Source organism: Fukomys damarensis, unplaced genomic scaffold, assembly GCF_012274545.1.
Source record: "Fukomys damarensis isolate Sample0158 unplaced genomic scaffold, DMR_v1.0_HiC HiC_scaffold_14, whole genome shotgun sequence".
NCBI classification, from domain to species: Eukaryota; Metazoa; Chordata; class Mammalia; order Rodentia; family Bathyergidae; genus Fukomys; species Fukomys damarensis.
Window position 1 is genome coordinate 32,346,895 of NW_022900926.1, and position 24,070 is coordinate 32,370,964.

Sequence of the window (24,070 nt, forward strand, 5' to 3'; positions counted from 1 at the left end):
ATTATTACATATTATATATATATCAAGGAGATTGATATTATATATTTGTTTAGTGAGATTTTAAATTATATTATAAAACGCACTTCTTTGTGGTTTCAGAGTTACCCACCTGGACCAGTGAGCTGCTGGCAGCAGGGAAAGTGTTTATGCTGCGGCTGCCCTGGAACTGAGTTCAGTGCCGTCTGCACCCTGGCTGAATGCATGAATGAATGAATGAATGAATGAGTTTGTCAGGGGAACTACTGTAGCATTTTAAATATGCCCAGAACAATACAGGGCAGACCATGACGTAGGCCAACCAGCTCTTCTGAGTACTCATTTGTGTTGAAATGGAGTCTCATGGGTTGGGGATTGAGCTCAGCGGTTCTGCCACCTGCCTTGAAAGCACAAGGTCCCAAGTTCAATCCCGGTACAAAAAAAAGAGAGAGAGAGAGAGAGAGAGAGAGGGAGAAATGGAGTCTCGCTCGCTATGTTGCCCAGGCTGGCCTTGAATTCTTGCCTTAGGGTCCCAAAAAGATGAGACTGCAGGAGTGCACCACTGCACCGGGCCCATCTTTGTTAACTAAGGTACACTTAAATCACACACAATAAAATGTCCTTTTGGATAGATGCATACAGCCACAGATCTACTATCACAATCAAAATGAAACACGATTCCCATCACCCCTAAAAGTTAGCTCACGCGCCTCTATCATCAGCCCCCTCCCTTCCCTGATGCCCAGGTCCTGGCACCACTGACGGAACTGCACCCTTGAACATGTTATTCAGGGTCTGTTTTACTGGAAGCCTCTCCTACAGCTAGGCTGTGTGTGTCTAGCCCTTCTCCCATCCGAAGCCTCAGGTGCCCAGCTTCTGCGGTATCTCCCCGGACTCTGCAAATTGCCATGTCTTTGTGGTTCCTTCTGACTCCTTGGGAGGCTGTTACTCCTTTGGAAGCGTCAATGTGGTGCTTCGTGGCACACTTGCCTTTATCCTCTTCTCATTGCTCACCAAACAATGCCTTCCCTATGTTCTTGAAACACACAGGCTAGGGTGCGGGTGTATTCTGTGGGAGAGCACTTGCCTAGGGCCTGTCAGGCCATGGGTTTCATCTCCAGGGTCCCCCACCCAGCACTGCAGACAAACCTTACAAGGTTGCCTTCCTGCTCCTTTCTCCTGACTGCTGTGTCTATGCTTCTAGTGGAGGCAAAGTGTACTTTACCTATCCTGTGACCCCTTCCAAATCTGTCCAAGCCAGCTTTATTCTTGGTCCTGCGAATCTGCCTTCCTCATGTGCTCTTCACGTGAGTGATGGTATCGCCACCCAAAGCCACCAAGCTGGAATGGTTCCCTCCCCTCCCCTCCTCTATTCCCTTGAAAGGAAGCAACCTTTAGAAATGTCTCAGATTCACCTACACTCTCTATATCTACTTCTGTAGCCCAGAATGGACCTTAATTACCTCGGGCCCCAGCCATCTCCCTGGTCTGGTTCTTTTTTCCTTTAAACAGATTCTACTCTGCTGTCAGATCTATTTTCCTAAAATATAAATCACCACATTCTTCTCCTGATTAGGGAAACCTCACCCTCTAGTGGCTCCCTAGTGTGCATGGGACGATGGCATTCGAGGCCCTTCAGAGCTGGGTCCCACCCCACTGTCCCCATCCCATCTCTCAGCTACACCGGACCACGTGGGCAAGGATGCCATGTACTGCGATCACTGCTTCTCTAGTTCTGAGGCCGAGCACTTTACGAACACTCTGAGTCCCTCTCTAAACCCTCTCTGGGCTGAAAGTCGAGAAGGTAGCACAGCCACTCGACACCTCTGTGCGAGTCAAATCTCTGTTGCTCGCACCTGCTCTTCTCAGAATCCCCAGCCCTCACGTTCAGGAAGAACTCAAAACATGCTTGGTGGAAACCTTTTGCGCATTATTAGATGAAACATAAAATACCAAAGCAAGTATTTCTGTCTATCCATTTGTAATAGAGCCATATGGTTCATTACAAAAAAAATGTAGCATATTTTCTGTTTGGGCTTAGATCAGTTTGCAGTAACAACAGTAATGATAATGACAAGTTAGAAATTTTTGGCTCTAAACCTAATCCAGAAGCACTCCTGTGACAAAGAAGCCAGAAGGTCTGCCTATTTCCTACTTTTGCTAAACTGAAATAACAACGATCACCCGGAAGCATTGCAGTCCCACTGTGACTGTGAAAATTGGAAAGTCATGTGGTTCATTAGCTGACACGCTGAGGAAGGCGGTAAGCAGGGGTGAGCTGTTGATCCTCCAGCTTCTGGGGTGGCTGGCATGAGCAGCCACCTCCCCTGTGCTCCTATGGCACAGTATTATGATTTTGAGGGCCTTGATGGGAAAAAGGGTGAGAAGCACTATGCCAAGCCAAACAACAGACCAAATCCTTCCACGTTGTTCTCTTCTCCGTTCTAGGAGGGGAATCAGTTTTTAAAACTTATATTTATTTATTTTTGAGACAGGGTCTCACTGCATAGTTCAGACTGCCTTGGAACTCACTATGTAGCCCAAGCTGGTCTCAAACTCCCAGTGATCCTCCTGCCTCAGCCTCGCAAGTGCTGGGGTTATAGGCGTGCGCCACCACACCAGGCAGGAATCAGTTTTATGACTCAATGAATCTTGAACACATCTGGAAAAAAGATTGGCTGCAGTGGCAGAGATGGCTTTCTGTTTTGCTTTTGGTGGAAGAGCAATTAGAAAAATAGCAAACACCATTCATTACTCCCTCGTGCATGGTACACAGAGGACTGGCAGGACATAGGGATTTTAGGCAACACGACAACATGGAAGAAGAGGGCTTTGGAGCCTCTTACTCACCGTTCCAACCAGAGGGTAAATGAACCCAGCACCTATGCTGGCCCGGACGTCACTGATGGGTAGAATGAAATCCCTTGGTACGCCTTTTCTTTCAGGCTGGTGAGACAGAGAGAGGTGGGTCTTGGCCATGCAAATGGGCAAATTTCCAAAGCCCTGGAAGAGAGGAAAGGAAATGTGTTCAAAGACCCAAGTGCTGGGCTCCTGCACTGGTTTCATTCGCGTTTCATACAATCTCTGCAGCAATCACGTCAGCTAGTAGATGCTGCTCCACCTGTTCACTGAGCAAGAAACCTCGGCTAACAGCTCAATTGCGGGGGCCATCGCCGAGCAGGTTGTGGGGTCTACTGTTTATTTTGGAGGTTCTCTTATTTAACAGGAGGCAGCTTTATGATCTTGGGGGGGGGGCAAGGCTATTTTTAGGCACAGCAGGGGCAGCAGCTGTAGAAAGCACTTGCCAGGGCTATTAATATCCGGGACTAGAAAGGTAATCTGGAGAAAGGTTCCATAATGAGGCCCTTAAGTCAGGACGCTCACTCATTCTTGGGAGTCTTGCAGGAAGCAAAGGGCCCTTTGTGCTGGTTTATGAATCAGGGCTATTTGATCTGTGATTACATTATAGTAACTAAGATGAGGTCACTTTTTAAGCCTCTTATTTTTAAGGACCAAAGTCTATGCCTGACCCAAGAGTTCTAAAGGTGAAAGGGCAGGAAGTCACATGCAGTGCCTCACAAAAAGGATAGTGTCTCTGAAGCCTGCTTGTGATTAAATGGCACATAGTGTTCCTTTGGAGACTGTGCTAATTAACTGCAATCACATACTTGACACATAAGTTTTAGGAAATATTCCCTTGGTAGACAGACATAAAAGGAATGCAATCTTCAGAGGTAATCCATGTGGGAGCTCTTATGATTCAACTCAGAACTATTTGGAACATTTCAGACTGTTATCAATTGCACTATCAAGTTCTTTTTGAAAGCCCTACTCTTATGAACTGACAAGAATTTTGCTCAGGGAAAAATCACAAATGATCTTTAGAAATGGTGCCTATAATTTTGGAAATTGGTCAAATATTGAAATAATATCTATGAACTGATAAAAATGTGCCATTTAAAAATTTTCCAGTAGAAATATTTTTAAGTGCCATATACCATTACTGTATTACCTCATAAAGAGTATTGTAGGGTTAAAAAAAACTTACAAAAACGCAATATTGGAATGCATGACAGTCCTATGAAGCATTATTAAAAACTCACGAGGGGTAACCCACTTTCCAGGTCCCCTCCTGTCTCTCTCAGTAGCTGTCCCTCCCTCAATAAAATTTCCTACTCTAAAAAACAAAACAAAACAAAAACTCACGAGGGGCGAGGACATCTCCAACTTAATGACAATCATCTTATTTTACTAAGTTCATTGTACACAAATGGAAATCTCAGCACAGAACAAGCCAGTGTGCAGAGCAAAATTGAGGAACAGTTTTTAGAGGAAAAGCCTAGAACGTATACAGAAACTTCCAAGAAAAATGAGGTGCTGACAATCTGACCAATCCTGGGAAGATTCCTGAGTCAGCACTGATAGTATTTAACAAAATATCAGAGATGATTTACAAATGGGGCTAAGGAAGCTCTAGAGGCTCTCAGACGTCCACTTCCCCATGCCCAGCGGTGGAGCGGTGACACCCAGGACAGGGTAGAGCTCTGGTGGCTCATGCTGCTGGATCAGGCCCGCCTTCTTAAGGCGTCTCCATTTGCCTTTGTCACACCTACAAGTGGAGGGTGATGGAGCCTTAACCTCTAGGAAGCAGATGAACCATGAAAGAGACAGCAAACACGGTGCTTCATACACTGAATCCCTATCTGCCTAGCCAGTGTGCTAAGGCTTTCAGGGCAGCAAGAGGCTGCACTGCACTGCAAATCATCTACATCAGAGATAGGCAAGGAGGCGGTGCCTGTAATTCCTGTACCCTAGGAGGCTGCGGCAGGAAGATCAGAAATTTGAGCGCAGCCACTTAGTGAGACCTTGTCTCAATAAAATTAAAAAAAAATAAAAATAAAAATAAAATAAAATGGGCTAGAGATGTAGCTCAGTGTGAAGGCCCTGGGCTCAATCCTCAGTGGCACAAAACAAAAACAAAAAAAATCTTCTAGGTCAGATTCCATAGCTGCACACCAAAGGACTGTTTCAAAGTTTTTGGCAGAATGGGTGGGACTACAACCCACCCACCACACACGAACACCCGTATCAGACACTGGGAATCTCCGAAGTCAGCGATGCACACGTCGGAGAGACACACATCACTGCGCTGTCTCAAACACAGTGCATGCGCGACCCGAGCTGTCCCTTCAGCCTTTGTTCACCTGAGGAAAATTAAGCCACATTCAGCTGGTAAAACACTCGCCTCCAGCCTTCATGTCAAGGTGAGTATTTTGAGCACTGAGGTGAATTATTTTACTAAAGGGACTGCTTTTACCTGTTGAGTATATCGATCTATTTTGGATTGTGCCTCAGGAGATAGTTCAATATCCTTGGCTCCATAGACAGACTGGGCAATGGTTCTTATCTTTTCCACAATTGGAAGCTGGAGAAACACAAAAGACAACAAACCTGTTAACTTGAATTTGGTTAAAGAATTAAGGCAATGCATGGGCTGGGAATTTAGCTCAGTGTCACTGGGTCTGCCTCACAAGAGCAAGGCTCTGAGTTCGATCCTCAGTAGAAAAAAAAAAAATTAAGGCAACACTTATGAGAGTTTTGATATTGGCTTTAAATTCCCTCCTGAGTCCCTTCCCAGTAACTGCAGTTCAAGGATCACACGTAGTCAAGGTGGGGTCAGCTTTCAGGACACAGGTTCCCTAAGCAGGGAAGAGCAAGGCCATGGTGTGACACCCTCCCCTGTGGTGTGGTCATTCCAGTCCGTACAGACTCCACAGAGGGGCTGGGGGCCACTGTGGTGCCGGAGGGCTGAGAAAGAACTCCGCCCCACCTGTACCTGGCTAAATGTCCAAACCTTTTGACTGTGTTTCCCCATCTCTAGGATGGGGGTGTGAACATCATACATCATCTTACCGCACACAGAGAAGCAGCGTAGAGAAGCACGAGGCACCATGGTGCTACCCAAGCTGTCAGTAATTCGGCTATGAAACAGGGTTCACTGGGAGAATTTAAATTTCTCCGGAAGTACAACCAAACAACAAAATCGATATCACTATTCCTGACATAGTTAATGGACAGAATGGACTCTTTACTGAACTTTAGATTATGGTTTGAAAATAAAGTGTGATTTTCATATTACGATCACTCCCATATTTTACCCCCTAACCATAGACATACAGTTCAGGAGTACTAAGTACATTCACAATATTGTGCAACTCTTTTCATCTAGCGAAACTGAAACTACCCACCCATTACACAGCACCTGTCCTCAGTTCCTGGCAATCACGGCTCTTCCGTCCGTCTGTCTCTGTGGATCTGACCGCTCTAGGGACCCTTTGTTCCTGGCTTATTTCATTTAGCAGACAGTCCTCCAGGGTCATTCACGTCACAGGCTGAGTCAGAAAGTCACTCCCTAGGGCTGAGCAGTATCCTGTTGTGCACACACATCAGGTTTTCCTTATCCACTCGTCATTAGTAGGCACTCGGACTCTCTCTGCTTTTTAGTTACCGCAAGCAATGCTGCTCTCACGCAGGTACACAAATACTGCACGAAGATCCAGCTTTCAATTCTTTTAAGTGTAAGGAAATATGTGTCTTTTGCCAACAACTTAGCTCCTTCCTAATACGTTTATGAGAAAGTGGGCAATTCCTAGCAGGACCCCGAGCCTGGGTCCCAGGCCATGTGCTGAATAATTCAGAGGGAAGAAGCCTCACCAAGGTTCTCCAGGGATTCCTACCACAATGTTTCTTTTTCACTCATGTGTTCCAGCAAATAAATAAAAACATCTCAGCTAACTTAGCTTTGGGGTTTATCGTAAGACCCAGAATCTGGCCTGATAAGGTGCTTCCACTGTGTGTAATGTATTTACTCTGTGCCCACAGGGAAGGAACATCCGGCTGTTTCTCTGCTTCAGTCTGGGGATAAGTATAATCTTAAAAAACAAAACAAAACAGAAAAAAGCCAGGCTCAGTCCAGTGATCTGAATCTGAACTTTAGATTCACTTAAGCTGCTCTGTGACAACTGACAGGTCTTATAAAACAAATAAAATGGCAACATAAATTATGAGTGTCTCTGCTCTCACCATCGCTGACCGTCCCCTGGCTCTGTAAACACTGGTCCATCTATTTACTCACAACTTGCACAGCGATTTACCCAGTGACTGTAACAGAGTGGCTCACACAGCAGGCCTGCTGCGTGCATGTGCTGAATGAACAAACAGCCATCTTCGGTGTGTACTTGCACAGCCGCGTGGCGTCACAGAGAGCTAGGAGGACTTCGTGTACAAAGACCTGCGGATGGAGTGGGAACAAGCTATGGTAAACAGCAAGACAGAATGGGCTGTGTGACCAGGGCTCTGCACAGACATTCTTATTCATGCTATAGGGGAGGCGTGCAGAGGAGAGCAGCACACACTGGCAAGGCATCAAAAGGAACCTGAGTAGAGCCTTGAAGCCACAACAGTTCCAAGGAAGAGACAGGCAAGTGCAAATGGTGGTAACCATAACTTGTTGGAAAAAGTGAATATTATGTGCATAAACTACAATTATGTAACATTATAACTAGTCATTTCACAAATCTTGCATCTACCCCATACCCCGATCATTTTGAACAAACACTATGTTAAAACTTCACATTCAGTAAGAATATAATTCTGAACATACTCTACACTCATTCCCTCCTAAATCTCTGAAATAATGTTTCAAAAACTGAAATACTCTAGAATGCCGCTGTCTAATGGAACATCTTGCCAGAATATAAATTTTTTTTATTTTCATTTTTTGAGACAGGGTCTCACTATGTAGCCCAGGCTGGTCTCGAACTCACAGCGATCCTCCTGCCGCAGCCTCCTGAGTGCTGGGATTACAGGTGTGCGTCACCACACCTGGCTCCCTTGTGTGGTTATTAAAGAGACTGAAATGTGATTAGTGCAACCAAATAAATGTGTATTTTTGAACCCAGGGCATCTGCATTGAGCTACATCATCCTGACCCTCCCGTCCCCTCCCCTGTCTGAAGCCCCAGCCAAACCTCTAAACTGGATTCTCAATTTTATTTAATTTTGGTTCATTTAAATAGCTACCTGTGGTCCAGGGCATTGTAGCCATACAAATAACTACGATAAGCTGTTCTGCTATTGTATTGTCACTTGAATGCAGCAGGCACACCATTAACATTAGCAGACTGACATCGTAAAGGAAAGTTTGTTTTATTTTATTCATGGTGCAGATGTGGTGCTCCAGGCTTGTGGAAGCTGAGTTATTCAGAGTTAGATGGTATACTGTTCTCAAAAAGGTTCTGGAAATGCCCACTGAAGTCACCAAATCAAGTTATGCAAAACACCTAGTTTTTAGTGGAATAAAATGGTTCTATAATATGTTCAGAAAAAGTTAAGTTTTAAAATCATTTTTTGGTGTCCTCAAAATAAAGTGAAACAATCATTAATATCATTCAGTATCTGGTACATATTACAAATTCTCCAACTGCCTCAAAGATGATATTTGTTTTTCTCAAATCACACAAATCACCAACATTCCACACATCACTGCACTGTTTTATTATACCAAAGTATATATTGTATTGTAGAAAATATGTATTGTGTATATGTGGGGGGGTATGTTTATACATATATGTGTGCACTATTAAATGAGAAACATGGTCATGAATGTGGTAGGATTTTGAACATTTGGCATATCGATAGTTTCTCTGGCAACCTTATGATTTCCTTAAATTACATGCTTGATTTAATTCATCGTCATTTGTTTGGGAAGAATATTACATATGTACTGTGTTAAATTCTATCATTATGCTTATAAAAATATAATAAAAATAAGTATGGGATATAATAAAAGAGAAACAGAAAAATCAGATCTTAAAAATGTGAACTCTTTTAGTTTTTGGATTTCAAATATAAGTATATTTCTTTATACTGGGAAGTTTTGTTAGAAAATTTAAGTGATACAACCAACAAGTATATGATATTTATTAAATTAATAAAACCAACGTGTTTATAAATCATAAAATTTTGAGGACAGTTTCTCAACTATAATATGTAACTTTATTTGTAAATAGAATATTTCAAAAATATTATATGAAAAGAAAATGAGAAAGAACATATAATGTTTGAAGATCATATCAAACTAATAATGTATTTGGATTATCAGTCTGTGTTGCATAAATTTTTGTTTATTTCATATCCTTTTTTTGTTGTCATATATATGTATATTTGAAGTTTTATTTAGTATCTTCATTTCTTGTCATGTATGTTTGCAGTCTTTAATTAAAAAAAGTGAAACAGAATGAGAGTTTTAAAATGAAGCTGCTAGAAATAATATAAAGACGAAATAAGTCTTTACAGTGTCATGATGTCACAGATCACTCGATCAGGTGCTGAAGCCAGCAGCACCAACAATCTGTTAAAAGAGGCAGGAAAGCTGGGGATTTAGCTCAGTGGTTCCAGTGCCTGCTTTGCAAGTGCAAGGACCTGAGTTCGATCCCTGGTACCAAAAAAAAAGAGGCAGGAAAATGCTACACAATCCTCTGTATTCACACTGACCACCTCCTCCTCCTCGGTCCACACTGCTGCTTCTTTAGTTTGCCCCAAGTGAAATCAAGGGCAGGCTCTGGGGCCATGCTGAATCAAATGTACACTGTTCTTTTGTTTCTCCAAGGCCACAGAGTTGAACTCATGGGTTAAAGATTCCTATGCTGTGATAATGGCACCACATATTTTAATGCCCATAAAATATTCAAAGAGAAAAGTCAATTAATAAACTTGTAAGTTGAATAGAAATCTCCAGGCACACAGTCATTATTTCAGTTACTCGTTTGCAACTGAAGTTTACTTGATGTACAAGTACAGTTTGGCAAAGAGCCTTTGCTGTGCTTCAAATGAAAGTACAACTGGAAACGGTGAATGTTAATTTATACTGTCCAGAGCTCGCAGGTGCACGGGGTTATGTTACAGACGCAGCACCTGGTGTCCTGGGAGGAGCCACATACTGAGAACAACAGGCCCCTGTGTAATGGACACAGGAACACCCTTGGCTTGAAACCAGCACATCCAAGCCACCAAAGGCGTACGTGCTGACTTCCAGGAGCTGCTCCCAGTGCCCTGGTTCCCGCGGGCTCAGCGCCCAGCAGCAGGCTAACTTCGCAGATGCTCAGAGCAATCTCATTCTCTTAAACCATGGTGTGTCGTGGCTAACTCGGGTTTAGGAAATGCACACAGGCTCCTTGCTAGAAAAATCTGAATCTGTCCCTGAGACATGACAATAACGAGTTCACACAGGTGATCCCTGATTCCTCTCAAACAGAAAATTACAGCCATGTCAAAGAAAGGACTGTATAGAAATAGGTGGTTTTAAAAAGTCACTCAAATGAAGGGAGCAGGCTGACAGTGGCCTGAAAACTGTGAAGTGCCAGCACTCGGTATCTTTATGACCAATCTGCTCCTTCCTCTCTTCAAACCTGACTCAGGAACATCCTCATGTTACAAGAGCAACACGAATGAACACAGGGTACAGTTCTGTTTTGCATGCAAGGAGCCCGTGTATTTGCAAGCAGCCCTTTTCCCTGGCTGTGGAGAAGCCAACTTTCGCCCACTGATCTGTGGAACATGCACTTCAACAGCTCCTGCTGGGAGGCCGGGTAAGTGTCACTCAAAAACAGAGGAAACCACTTACATGTGAGGAAAAAGGAATCGCTTCTGATAAGATGTTATTACTCAAAACCAATCCCCAGCTTCTTGGAGATTAGGGTGACTGAGTATTTTCTCTTCCTGAATCCTACGGTTTCACTTTTCTCTTAAGTGGTTTATTGTGTGTGGTGCCTTTCATGTTTACACTTGTGATCATATTTAAATCATGGTCTTTAAGTGCTTACTTTTAGGTTGAGAAAATGGATACTCTACTTACAATGAGACTACACTGGTCTCATTTCATTTAACTTTAGCTTGAAAAGATGGGGGTGGTGGGGAAGAGGCAGCTAACATGGAATGTAACTCTGTAGTTCCTCGCTTTAGATTCTTTCATAATTTTTGAGAAAATAATGCATTTCTAGAAACCTCCATTATAGTGACATTCCATTTGTTATGGTAGGAGACAGCACTTAAATAATAATGTGCGAATCTTTGTGACCTATGAAGGTACACAACACTTCTGTCTACTGTAAAGGGAACAGCTGGGGAGGCTCTGCCAGGACTACATGGGGACAGGAGGATGCTCGGAAAGTTGGGATGGTTCTTACGAGAGGCTCAGCTAGCTCTCTATGCACCTGTGGTCAGGGTAAGTTCTATACCTCAGACAAGAGGAGACTTGACAGAACCTAGAAGCCAGTGTTGGGGAAAATCCTAGTTTACATGGAGCCAGGGTGCATCTGTGGAAGTATTTCTCAGGAAGTAGTATGGGAATTGGCACTGAATCTAGGAAAGAAGGCCAGGAAAGAGAGCCTATGAGGGCTCTTTGATACTCCTTGGGTTGAATAACCAAAGGTCACTAAAGGAAGCTCAGTCATAAATAAGAAAGCTAAATATGAAAGGGTAGAAGGAAGGGAGACAGATTTACAAATGAGATACTTACCTGACTGGACAGTGTGAGGAGCAGCTTCCTACAGAATCAGCACCAAACAGCATGGTGCACAGCACGCAGAGAACAAAGGAAATGGCTTCAGGCACAGGCTGATCAAGGCTGAGCTGGTAACAATGAGGGCAAAGCCAGAGGAGACAACTGCCCAGAGACAAAAAGGACAGAAAGAAGGGGCACAAATTCTTCCTTCTCAGGGGGCTTTAAAAAACTTAATTGTGAAATATATAAAACATACAAACATGAATAAACATTTTAAGTTAAGAGTTCTATTAATTCAACCCTGAGTGTACACTGTGGTTGTACTTAATACCACAGAACTGTACATTTAAAAAAATGTTAAAGTGGGACACTAAATGTTATATACATTCTTTACCACAATAAAAAACCCTATAGTATATACATGGATATAAACATATATGCATGTATAAATGCACTTTTATTGGTTGTAAATGCCTTAAGTCTAATTTAAAAGGAAGCTCACAAAACCCTACCAACAACCGAATATGTTCAAGTTTGACTCTTTAGAGAAATATGAAGTCATTTCTCAATAACCCCCAGATCAAAACATTCCCTGCCTTAAAAAAGACCAGCAGGGGAGAGGCCACCTCAAAACCCAGGGGCAGGGACAGAGCCCGGGTTCAGACAGCAGCAAGGCTGGCTGCGCCTGCTGTCCTCACGGTGGGCTTCACTGCCTTCATCCAGACCCTGCTGTGATCAAGGGAAATGCTCTGGGCAAGCAACAGGAAAGACCTCCTAACCAAACAAACACTACCCTGTCTTGCTGTCAAGGTTACACCTCAAAATGTTTGCAAGATTAGAGGAAGGATATGGAGATGATTTTCAACCTTCACCCTGATGGAACAAATCACATTCAGACTCTGAATTTTCAGTCGATTTTTCAGTGCCACACTCCTACTCTGCAAACAGTACTGATTTCTTTTGATATCACAGATGGCTCCTCATCTTCATGGAGAAGAAATGTGCCACAAGTCTTGGTTTAGCTGGATGGTGCCTTTTTCTCATGGTGCATTAGGAACCCTGGCTTCTGATGCCTGGTTTAAACCCACTTAAAAAGAGAAACCGTCACTACAGTTTGCTAAACTTGTCTTAAGTTGCAAGAGACTTCAGGAGGCTCCTGTATTTGTAAAGGAAGTGACAGGATAAACAGCTGTCACTGGCCACCAGCTTACTATGATGTGGGATTTCACTTGGGGACACCACCGTGCAGACAAGGAAGCTGGAACTGACACAGAATAATTAACTTGCCCAAACTTCTATCCAGAGCAGAAACCTTCTCGAGATTTGAACTCAGTTCCGTGTGACTCCAAACTTTAGCCCTTCAACTATAATGTAGCACTATTCCGGTCAATTATTCACTTGCTCCAGGGCAAGTCTGTTGTTCTCCCAAGTACAGTGCAGAACTGAACCTATATCCTAGACAGATTTAGTGAGGCACACCTGAAAGAATGTGGGGTAAAGAATACTTAGCTGGCAAAGTGTAAATACAGACTTGCTTTTCTTTCAGCTGTACTAGCTCCCTCTCTAATTGCAGATATGGAGACACCAGATTAAGTCCACAGGAAAGATATAATTGTTAACAGTAAAATGAGAAAAGGAAATGTCAAAAAGAAGTTGATTTCTGGGGACTTTTAATGGGGACTGTGATTATCCTAAGGGATTCCCAAGTCCCCAGGAAGCTTGCTTCTTGCTTTAAATGCAGGCTTGTCTCTGTGAAGCTGAGCTTGCTGCTGTGCCACCTCTCAGTTTGCCTGTGGGCTGAATCCCTCCTCTCCCTGGCCGTCCCTGTCCATGGGATTTGGGGACAATTTCTACTTTGCACACAACAGCAATCAGGCCCCGTGCTCTAGCACTAGTCCACATTCCCCCAAATGATCAGCTGTCTTCCTCCTGTGACAGCAGACGTGGGTGGAGGTGCAGCAGGAAATAAGATGCCACAAACCAGTACTAAATAATGGGTGGCCCTCTGTGTCTGTGGGCTACACATTGGCACCTTCAGCCAACCAAGGATTGAAAATATTTGGGAAAATATTTGGGAAAAAGGACTGAACATGTATACATTTTCTCTTTTTCATTATATCATAAATGATGTAATATAACAATTGTTCACAAGGCATATACATTGTATTAGGCATTATAAGTGATCCAGAGAGAATTTATGGCATATGGGAGAAGGGTACAGGTCATATGCAGATACTGTGCCTTTTTATACAGTTGACTTCACCTGCAGACTTTAGTATCCTGGCAGGGGGACAGTCCTAGAACCAATCCCCCTGGTGCCAAGAGATAGCTGTCCATTACAGGGAAAATAAAGTCTAGAAAGATGGTGAAAGGTACACAGAAACCTAGTTTGCACAGAAAAGCCAGAGGAGGGAGATTATAGCTTTTATTCCCCCTGTATAGCAACCTCCTAGTTGCCTAGCACCAAAGAGTCATTTGTGTGTGTGTGTGTGGGGGAAATGAAAGGAAAAAGAAAGCTTTTGGAAAACCATAACTGAATCTATAAAATTTTATCAACATTGAGTAATGCAAGAAACAAAGGAAGGGATGAGCTTCATTACTAACTGCACCCCTGATTCCAGGTTTCTATATGGCTACAAGACAAGGAGACAAACAGTCTCACATTACCTAAAATCTCACCAGACAACGGACTCTGCTGTCAGGACAGGAAAGGGAGCAGAAGCACCAGCTACTCCGTCCTTAACTGTCCTGATGCAGCAGGCACTGACACACAACTCTGCCACTCAAACTCAGTGTTATCAGGGAGAGTGCTGGCAAAGAAGAGTCCTGGCCCTGAAGCCACCCACCACCTACAGGACTCTGACATTACTAAACATCTCCCCCTTCCGCGAGAGCAGCCGTCTCATTATAACCACGAAGAATGGGGATGCAGAGGCGAGAAAGGGCACAAAAGGCAGGAAGAAGTCTTTTTTGGGGAGACTCTACTGTACAGTATTGTGAGTGTGGCTAATAACCAAATGCTATATTTCAATATCATTAAGAGTAAGTGCCAAATGCTATCATGAAACATTAAATGTTCGAGGTGATGGACCGCTTAGTTTGATGTAATCATTTTACACTGTATTCAATCACAACATCACTTTGTACCCTATAAATATATATGATTACAATCTCTCAATCAAGAATAATAATCAATCAATAATAATTATTATTATTGTAAATGGTCATGTAGGAAAAACATCAGAGATCAGTGGAAAGGAACAGGGTTCCTCTTAGGGTTAGAGTGTGGGAGAAGGCCAAGCCACACCGGATCCCTCACCAGAAAACTGCCCTTGGCACTTTGGGTGGGCAGTGAGAGAGCAGGTGGCGATGGCCCAGGCACTCCCACGGGATAAGGAAGGGGGCTGCTTGGGAAGGTGGGGGCTTTGCTAGGCACCGAGGACATGCTGGTGAGCTTTTCCCCCGGCGCAGGAAGTCTGGGTCATCCCAGCCACACCGTACCGTGGGGGCTTTGAGCACTCAGCCGGGCCACTGCACATCACAGCTGTTCTATGCTCAGTGCCAGAGAACACGAAACCTCCAATCAGAGCCATTTTCTTTATGCCTACCCCAAATCTCCTCCTGTAATGATCATGACCACCTCTGAAGCCCAGAATATCTGAGCCCATCCTCATCAAATGGTTTCCCCACATGATGAACCCTTCCTCGAAACCATCCCAAATCATTCCGTAAGTCCTTCCTTGCATAAACCTTTACCGAGTCCCTCGTTCGGCACCATTCTATGTCTAAGATGGGCCACTCGGTCACTGTCCTCTCCTCACTCTGGTGCACAGTGCTGCGTGCTGACAAGTGGGACCAGAAGACTACTAACCATCCAGCTGTTCTGCAACTCTGCCTGCCAGCTGAGGGACGCTGCATCGCTTCATCTAGAGCTCCAGGTGTGATCCGGAGGGCGGGAAGATACTGCCAGTTCTTGTCCAACAGCCACGTCAGCACTAAAGAAGTGGGCACCCTTGCCATGTGCCCACGCAGGGGAGATGAGAGAGCCATCCTTTGGTGGCCCTGCGGTGCCAAGTGAACCTCACTCTCGGGCTGATGGAACTCTAGGCTCACACAGTATCACAAAGCCTTCTCTTCATGCATTTTCCTTGCTCCTCACTATGCTGTCTACATATGCAATGAGGAAAGGAGTGGTAGACCAATGAGACATCGAAGAAGGAAGAGGAGGACAAGCAGCCGTGAGCTCGACAGCTGAGCACTGAGTGTCATGGACGCCCTCCAAGGACAAACCCACTGGCCAGAACAGGGCCACAAAACACAAGACAGAAAAGTCAGTTGTGGTGGCACATGCACTCGGGAGGCTGAGGCAAGAGGATTTCTGCGAGTTCGAGATCAGCCTGGGCTACACAGTGAGTTCCAGGACAGTCTGAATTACATAGTGAGACCCTGTCTCAAACAAACAAACAAACAAACAGGACAGAAATGTGAGGTGGGTACCAGAACCGATTGCTTGAGTGGGAGAGTGAAGCCTGGGAAACTCAGGTTTTCTGGTTTAATGTTCATCATCATCTAGATGTGTAAAAGGTTAGAAAATCTAGCAACCCCAGTTCTGCGTATATAACCGAAAGGAATGAAAATGGTCTTTCAGAGATATTTTCGCAGATGCTATGACCACCCAGCATTGTTTACAATAGCCACGAGGTGGAAGCAAGCAAGTGTTTATCAGTAGATGAGTGAGTGGGTGAGCAAAATGTGACTCACACACGAGGGACTCTCATTCAGCCTTATAAAGGAAAAAAAATTTGACACATGCTAAAACACGCATGCACAGTATGCTAAGTGAAATAAGCTGTTCACTTACATGGGTTATCTAAAGAAATCAAAATCAGAGACAGAAAGCAGAATGGTGGATGCCGGGGCTGTGGGCAGGGCAATGGGGAGTTAGTGTTACACTGCAACAGCCTCTGCTTTGCATGAAAAGAGTTCTGGAGATTGGCTTTACCCCATGTGAATGTACTTAATACCACTGAACTGTGCACTTACAAATGGTCAAGATGGTAAATTTCATGGTATGTGTATTTTACCATAGTGGGAAAAAAATATGCATTCACAAGATGCAGCTCAAGATAACTGTAAGGAGGGAAAGCAGCTCGGCAGAAAGGGCCAAGGCCAAGTCCTCCCTGACTTCACAAGCCCCGTGACACTGGTGCGAGTGGCTCCTGGATTCAGCACGGTGTCAACGCTGAGCCCTGTCCTCCAAAGTGCCTCCCACTGGTATTTGGAAGCAGGGAGCGGTCTTCAAGAGCACAGGGCCGAGGTCTCCCTGGGCACCAGGACCGTGCAGGTGACCGAACACCTTTGATCTATCTTCATCTTCCTTCAGGGCAGGACTGCTGGGGGACTGTGATCCCAGCGCCCTGTAAATAAAGCTCTCAGCACTGGCCCGTGAGACATGAGAGCTGCCAGACACACAGCTATCGAGAATGTGACTCACCTGGACATCGTACAGGAACCGGAAACGGCTTCTTTTACTCGCGGCTTCTCTCACAGCCCGAGCCAAGTCCACCGACCCTTTTCCACCAACCGACCAGTGATAGCAGGGGACCGCGTCAAAGGCACCGGCGCGCTTCGCCAGCTCGCACACCAAGTCGATCTCGGCGCGGGTGTCGGTCCTGGTGATGAAAATGTTTGTGGTTTTGCATCTGTGTTCACTTAGGGATGTTTTTACAGAAAGACTAACCGTTTACACAGAACCTCGCTCCCTAACACTGAATGTATTTTAAACATCAAAAGTGGTCACATCATGTTTAAATAAATCAAATTTAAAGAAAAGCATGGGGAAAAAAATCCCCCCTAACATGACTCAAATATTTCAAGTTGTTAAAGGTTTTTATCGAGAAAGTTCCATAATATCTCCCTTTGATCATTCAGACAGAAATGTTCAGTGGAATCGTGAAAAAAAAAAAAAAAAAAAAAAAAAAAAGAAAGGAGGGGACACTCTATAATATATATTTAAAAAAAAAAAAAAAAAAAAAAAAAGCCCAGGAAGTGGTCATTCCCTATATAAATTTCATTTTGCTAACAACATTGGGGAACACATTTGTGAAAATGAAACGAGACCAAACAAATGGAAAGAGCTGAGTACTTCTGTGTGCTTTCAGATGAGTCAGAGAAAGACCAAAGGCCCTCGGACACAAATGTCACTCACAGGCGGCCCCACTAGGGGACCACCCTCTGAGCAAGGCGACTCACTTGAAGACATTCAGCGCCACCACCACGGGCACCCCGAAGAGCTGAGCGATCTGGATTTGCTTCTGTAGGTTACAGCAGCCGTCTGCCACCAGCTGGATGTTCTGTGGGAAACCAGACCCCCATGTTTCGCCGTCCACCTCAACTTGCCAGACTAAACCTGCCTGGCCACACCAGCAGGTTGGGCTTACAGGTCCTTCACTTTATTGTCCTAGAAGCTTTTTAAAGAAGACTCAAAGTCATTTCTTGCCTCTAAGAAAGATGGTTGCAGAAGGAGCAGGCTCATTTTCACAATAATTTCTAAAATTATACTGGGCCCAAGGAAATATCTGGGTCGTGATCCTGGCAACAGTTTCTGCTGATGACTGGCTGCCAGGACATGAGCAATGCGCCCACACAGCAGGCTGGCAGACAGAAGGTGTAAGGCCCCAGGATGCAGTTACTCCAGGCCTAAATCCCTGGCGCCACCTGTAGGAACTCAGAGGTACTGCTACCAGAAAATCTGTCTTTAGAGGAGTGCCACGAAGCCTCTCTTCCAAAAACCAATTTTTTCTACTCCAAAAGACATGGGTATAAGCTGCACATTTATTTCCGTCCTGGAGATCTTCATTTTGATGGGTCATATAAATGTTCTGGAGGTAGAGAACGGCAGATTCACCTACATCAATCTTGACAGCTGAGAGTTAACGGAATGGTTTTTATCCCTTTACCCGCCTATTTTCTCTTGGATTTTTAGAAAAGCACATTTCTTTTTTATTTGTAATACAGGGGATCAACCCCAGGGTCTTTGAGCTGGGTTGCATTTCCAGCCCTTTTATAATTTTAAATTTTGAAACAAGGTCTTGCTAAGGCTGAGCTTGAACTTGAGATCTTCTTGCCTCAGTATCCTAGAGCTCTGAGATTACAGGCATCTGCCACAACTGGCTTGAAAAACATTTCTAAAGGCCACCGGTAGAAGCTACATTCACTAATTGTCAACTGGAATCCCATGATACAGTGGACTTGAATGATTCTTCACACAAATATCTAAATAGGCCCTCTTACCTCTTCTGTGTATTCTTTCTTTAGAGGGACACCAGCAGTTACCTGAAATGAAGAGAGGCAAAAATTAAGAACAATCTCATAAAAATGCTTCCTCTAAAGGATAAAGTTCACAAACCTGGGTCACTTTTTGGGAAGCTGGCCCTACCTTTGAACAAGTAGCCAGCAGTGTGGGCCACTGGTTTAAACATAGTCTTAAGAGAGGGCTCTAACAGCCTCTTCCCCAGCCAATTCTAATATGACCCAGTGTTGCGAATCTTCATGCTGTTGCCCATTTTAACATAAAATGAAACTAAGAATGTTTATTAATGTCAGACTTACAGAGTCCACCACTATTCTAGATCTTCATAAAGTAATAACATAATTGCCTTTATTTTTTTTTGGCCTAGTTTTTCACGATTCCCTGTGTCGTTGGGATGTTAGTTTAAAGACGTAGAAGCCGAGGACTTGGAGAACTAACTATCTCTGTAAGGCAAGTGAGAGGCAAAAGATGAATATCACTAGAGTTCGGAAACCCAATTTAGCACCTGTCCACCATTCCCATGGCTTAGGTTGATAGCTCGCTGCTGGTCTTTGTGAGAAAAACTAGAGAACAGTTTGATTAACAGGACAGTGATGACTTTCTCCTCTCAGTCAAGAGGCCTTGAAAATATTAGAAATGCTACAAAAAGAAATTACCTCTGTGATAGAAAACTGTTTTCAACAATGTGTAGGAACTTAAGCAGGAAGGATAGCATATAAACAAATGCAAAAAAGTAGAGAAGATCAACAAAAGATGGTTGCTAAAAGACTAACAAAATTGGTAAATCCCTGATGAGATTTTTTTAACACCTTGGCTTGAGATCTGGCTCATTGCTGGCCTGATGCTGCTGCCCACGTTTCCTGAACCCATCAGACCTCAGCTTCCTCGTCTGTCAAGTGGGATAAAAATAAAGTCTGCCTCTCTCAGAATGAAAACTTGCTAAGATAATCAAACAGAGCACAGCACAATGCTCCGGACAGCAGTCTGCTGTGCTCACTACACACAGTCATTGACTAAATGACTTGCGCGCACAGTAAACGATGAAGAAGTTGGGCTTGGCAGTTCATCGTACATATCGATATTACAATGATAAAGAAACATCAAAGTATTTTATTTCAGTGTGATTGACTAACAACCCCCCAACTTGGGAACTCTTACTTAGAATAGGAAAAACAAAAACAAAAACAAAAACACAAAAAACCAAACCCAATGAAATCTCCACATACAACTCTTCTATCTGTAAATTCTGTACATATTAAGATACATAAGAATAAAACATCTTCAAAAAATTTCAATTAAATCTATTTTCCAGATAGAAGTAATCCGATGCTGTAAGAGAGTCACGAGGTGAAGTCATAATAAACAGAAACAGAAGGAAAGTGGTTTTAGATGAAACCTGATGAGTTGTAACATCAGTGAACCAAAAAACTATCTGTACAAACATGAAAAGTTCCAGCACGCAAGGCATCGCTGTGACCCTCACATCCTTCAACTAGGAATAAGAGCCTCCTTCTTCCCGTCACCGTGTGGATTTTCGAACCTTGGCCTGAGTACCAGGGATGGATTCTAAGACTAGAAGGTTACACGATGCTCCTTTGGAAATGTGGCTTAGAACTCACATGGCGGGTGTTGCTGCTTCCTTCAGTGAACTCCAAGTGCCCTAAGGCAATGATGTGTGAAAACACGTTGCAGAAAGAAGGTATTCCAGAAAACCAGTGCTGCTGGGCAGGCATAAATACTGAAACTGTTTTATCTTTTTGGCACTCAGAAGGAAGAATGGGACTAGCTGGGCATGGTGGTGCACGCCTGTAATCCCAGCACTTGGGAGGCTGAGGCAGGAGGATCACTGTGAGTTCGAGACCAGCCTGGGCTACACAGTGAGTTCCAGGTCAGTTTCAACTACTTTAGTGAGAGCCTGTCACAAAAAAAAAAAAAAAAAAAAAAAAAAAAAAAGAGTGGGACTTACACTCGGTCCACCTCCGTGCATCTTCAGAGCTCGAACAGTCGCCACCAGCACCACCACGTTGGGCACCAGGCCGGAGGCTCGGCACTTGATGTTGAAGAATTTCTCCATTCCAATGTCGGCCCCAAAGCCAGCTTCAGTCACTGCGGGGAAACAAGTTGGAAAAGCACTATTACCTTCTAAAGACGACCCCTGGCTGTCGCAGTTATTAGTAAGGGTTAGAAAAGGTTCAAGCTCAGGACAGCTTGAAGTCCTCACCACTTGCGAATGACATAGCCCCCACACTCCCACGGCGCGCAGACACTACCACCTTCCCACTGCCGTGGAGAACGCCCGGCTTACAACAGACCTCTCCACCCTGGTTCACAAGGCCAGGCCTAACGATTCATTGCTAAAGCCTAGATTTTTCCTTTAGTTCTGTACTCAAAACAAAGCCCTTCTTAACACAGATGAGATTTTCAACTTTTTAATCGGGTTTCAAATTGTACCAAAAGGACAATGATAGCACAATTATATGTAAGATTTCTTCTTACTCATTTTTTTTTTTCTTTTGGTTGTTTGAGACTATGTAGTTGAAATTGAACTGGAAATCACTATGTAGCCCAGGCTGTTCTCGAACTCACAGCGATCCTCCTGCCTTAGCCTCCCGAGTGCTGGGATTACAGGCGTGCGTCGCCACGCCTGGCCCTCTTCTTACTCTTTATAATAGATTCAGAACCACTTACTTAAGTGCCACCTGGTCATTTCTGTTGATTAACAAAGTTCAAGTCAGTTGTGTGGCTAACAGATGCTGAGGATGAGACTGGACTCAGAATCTGAGGATAGTCAGAAACTGAGGAACCCGACCCCTCATCCACCGAAATGGGGCACATGGGGAAGAGGCAGACAGAGTACCGACCCTGCTTCCCTAGACAGTGCTAGGCACTGGGCAGAAGCCTCTTCTTCACACCCAAAGCAGAGCTCCAGGGCCCTACTACTCAGTGTGCAACCGAGGACCAAGGGCAGAAGCATCTGGTAGCTTTCCAGGAATGCAGGGTCTGGGGTCCCCATGAGACCTACTGAGTCCAAATCAGCACTTTGTAAGACCCTCGGCATGACGCATGTCCATAACAATTTGGGAAGCACAATACTCTAGGAAAGGAATACTACTGATGTAATAAAACATCAATATTTATGCAACTGGATACTGACAGTACAAGCAAGGCCTAAATTATGGCTCAGAAAGGAATTGGTAGTAAAATATTTACTAGAGTAAAAATCAAACCACTTAAAATGTGAACAAATGAAGATATTTATCCCTAGCATTTAATGAATATGGATTTTAATAAGAATTAAAGGAAAAATAACATTTCACATATAATTTCAATCTGATTCCTTATTGTTTCCTTTGGTACTTCATATTGCTATATAATTTTCATAGAATAGATAAGATTTTATAGTCTCTTCCATTACTTTAAAATTATCATTTTGTTGATTATACTATCAACTTTTAGAATTTCTGGGTGTAAATGGCAGCTTATAATTTTGTTAAATTAATTTACCAAGATTTACAAAATTGTTCCTCCATTATTGAGCATTTGGGTTGTTGCCAGTATAAACAATGCAAAATTGAAAATATCTGTGCATATGAGCTTTAATCTCCTTCAAAGAAATTCCTGGAATAAATTCTTGAGGGTGAGTTTATGAGACCAGAAGATATAAAACATTCTTATGACCACTGATATCTTTTGACAAATTAGAAGGTATTTCTTTTAAAAATATTCCATTTGGAATTAATGTAGCTATAAAGCAATTTCATCCTTTGTCATATTTTCTTTGACAAAATTTATAGCAGAACAATGTGAAAAAGTAAAAGGTGCTTCTTTTTATATTTGGGACAATTCTTGCAACTGTGTTAATAGTGGTCAGACTAGAGAAGTGACAATCTGAACCTCAGCTGTCCCCCTGCAAGAGCAAACGTGAACTTTCTCACACTGGTGGCACCATGGACACCAGAAGAGGAAGCAATCAGTTGGCTGTCAAAGGTCAGTACCGTGGACTTCAGCACACAGAGCCATACAGAAAGATGGGCAGCCGTGGCGGGGGTGAGGGTGGGCTGCACAAGGTGTCCTTGGAGGTTTCACAGACAGGATCCTGTCGGATCCCTCTGGCAATCTGGTGAGCTGTTGAACCCATGCAGAGTACCACACTGTTGTCTTCTGGTGCCCAGTGAGCGCTCACAAAGATGCTTGGCATCACTAGCTCTAAAAGTACTATTCTCCCACTTGCTAGAAATCAGATTTAATTCTTAAGCCTCTGTTGAATTCTGCCATGTGTATACAGCATCCTGCTTAGACTGGAATGCCACTTAGACCAGGAGAGCAGGAAGCACACCTGGTTCACCTTTGCTTCTCAAGTATCTAACACAATCCCGGGCACACACAAATTCATGAGTTAACCCAGTGGGAGTCGTGAGCCAATGACAATATAAAGCAAAGGCTAACAATTCAATAGAGATAGACATGCAAAATAAAATTAAATAGAATTGAAAACACACTCAGTCCTATCACACTCGTTTTAAATTACAATACCCACAGAATTGTAATAAAAGGTGCAATGCCATATTTGATGATGTAACTTATCTCACGTGAACACAGGCTAGCTAAGGTTAATTTAATATTTTAAGAGACAAACAAACAAAAAAGTGGTCATGAAGAGAATTTCAGTGAGGGGAAGGAAACAGGATGTGGTTATAAAGGACCTGGGATTCTAGTTGCCAAATGCAAAGGACTATAGGAGCAAATAATGTGCAGAAAACAGAAGAAAGTGCTAGATTCTCACACTTTGAAAGCTGTTCTGAAACAGTGCATGTAATCAGCTTTATCTTGTTTTCAAATATCAGGCCGCCAAGAAAAACAGGCTGGAAAAGGGAGGCTGATGTAGAGTCAGTATTTCTAAAAGTAAGAACCACTTTAAGAAGGCCTCACTGATAAGGATGAACCTGGGAGCAGATGCTGTGCAGTTCCCTGGGTTGGAGCTGTGGCCTGAGATCCACCCTGGGAGAGGGGGCCCAGGTACCCTTACTGGAGGTGCCATCTCCTGAGAACTTCCCTTGCCAACATATAAAATCTGTAAGACCCGGCGGCGTGCGCACAAGCTCCCGGCCTGCGCGACAACAGACCAGGAAGGCCCCAAAGACCTCGGAGGGGGTTTCTTCAGCTGCCTGCCTGCCTGCCTGCCTGCGATCACCCGGCGGCGTGCATGCGAGCTCCCGGCCT

At 43.8% G+C, this 24,070-nt stretch overlaps 1 protein-coding gene across 1 annotated transcript in view; it reads right to left on the minus strand.

Moving 5' to 3' along the window:
- Mthfd1l (methylenetetrahydrofolate dehydrogenase (NADP+ dependent) 1 like) overlaps nt 1–24,070 on the minus strand; it is a 186,607-nt gene that overhangs the window by 49,092 nt on the left and 113,445 nt on the right. Inside the window, exons 20-25 of the mRNA XM_033763312.1 lie at nt 20,817–20,956; nt 18,832–18,873; nt 17,791–17,891; nt 17,033–17,210; nt 5,294–5,401; nt 2,827–2,979 (exon numbers count right to left, since the gene is read on the minus strand). Coding sequence (XP_033619203.1) covers nt 2,827–2,979; nt 5,294–5,401; nt 17,033–17,210; nt 17,791–17,891; nt 18,832–18,873; nt 20,817–20,956 — 722 coding nt within the window. The remainder of the gene's footprint in view (nt 1–2,826; nt 2,980–5,293; nt 5,402–17,032; nt 17,211–17,790; nt 17,892–18,831; nt 18,874–20,816; nt 20,957–24,070) is intronic.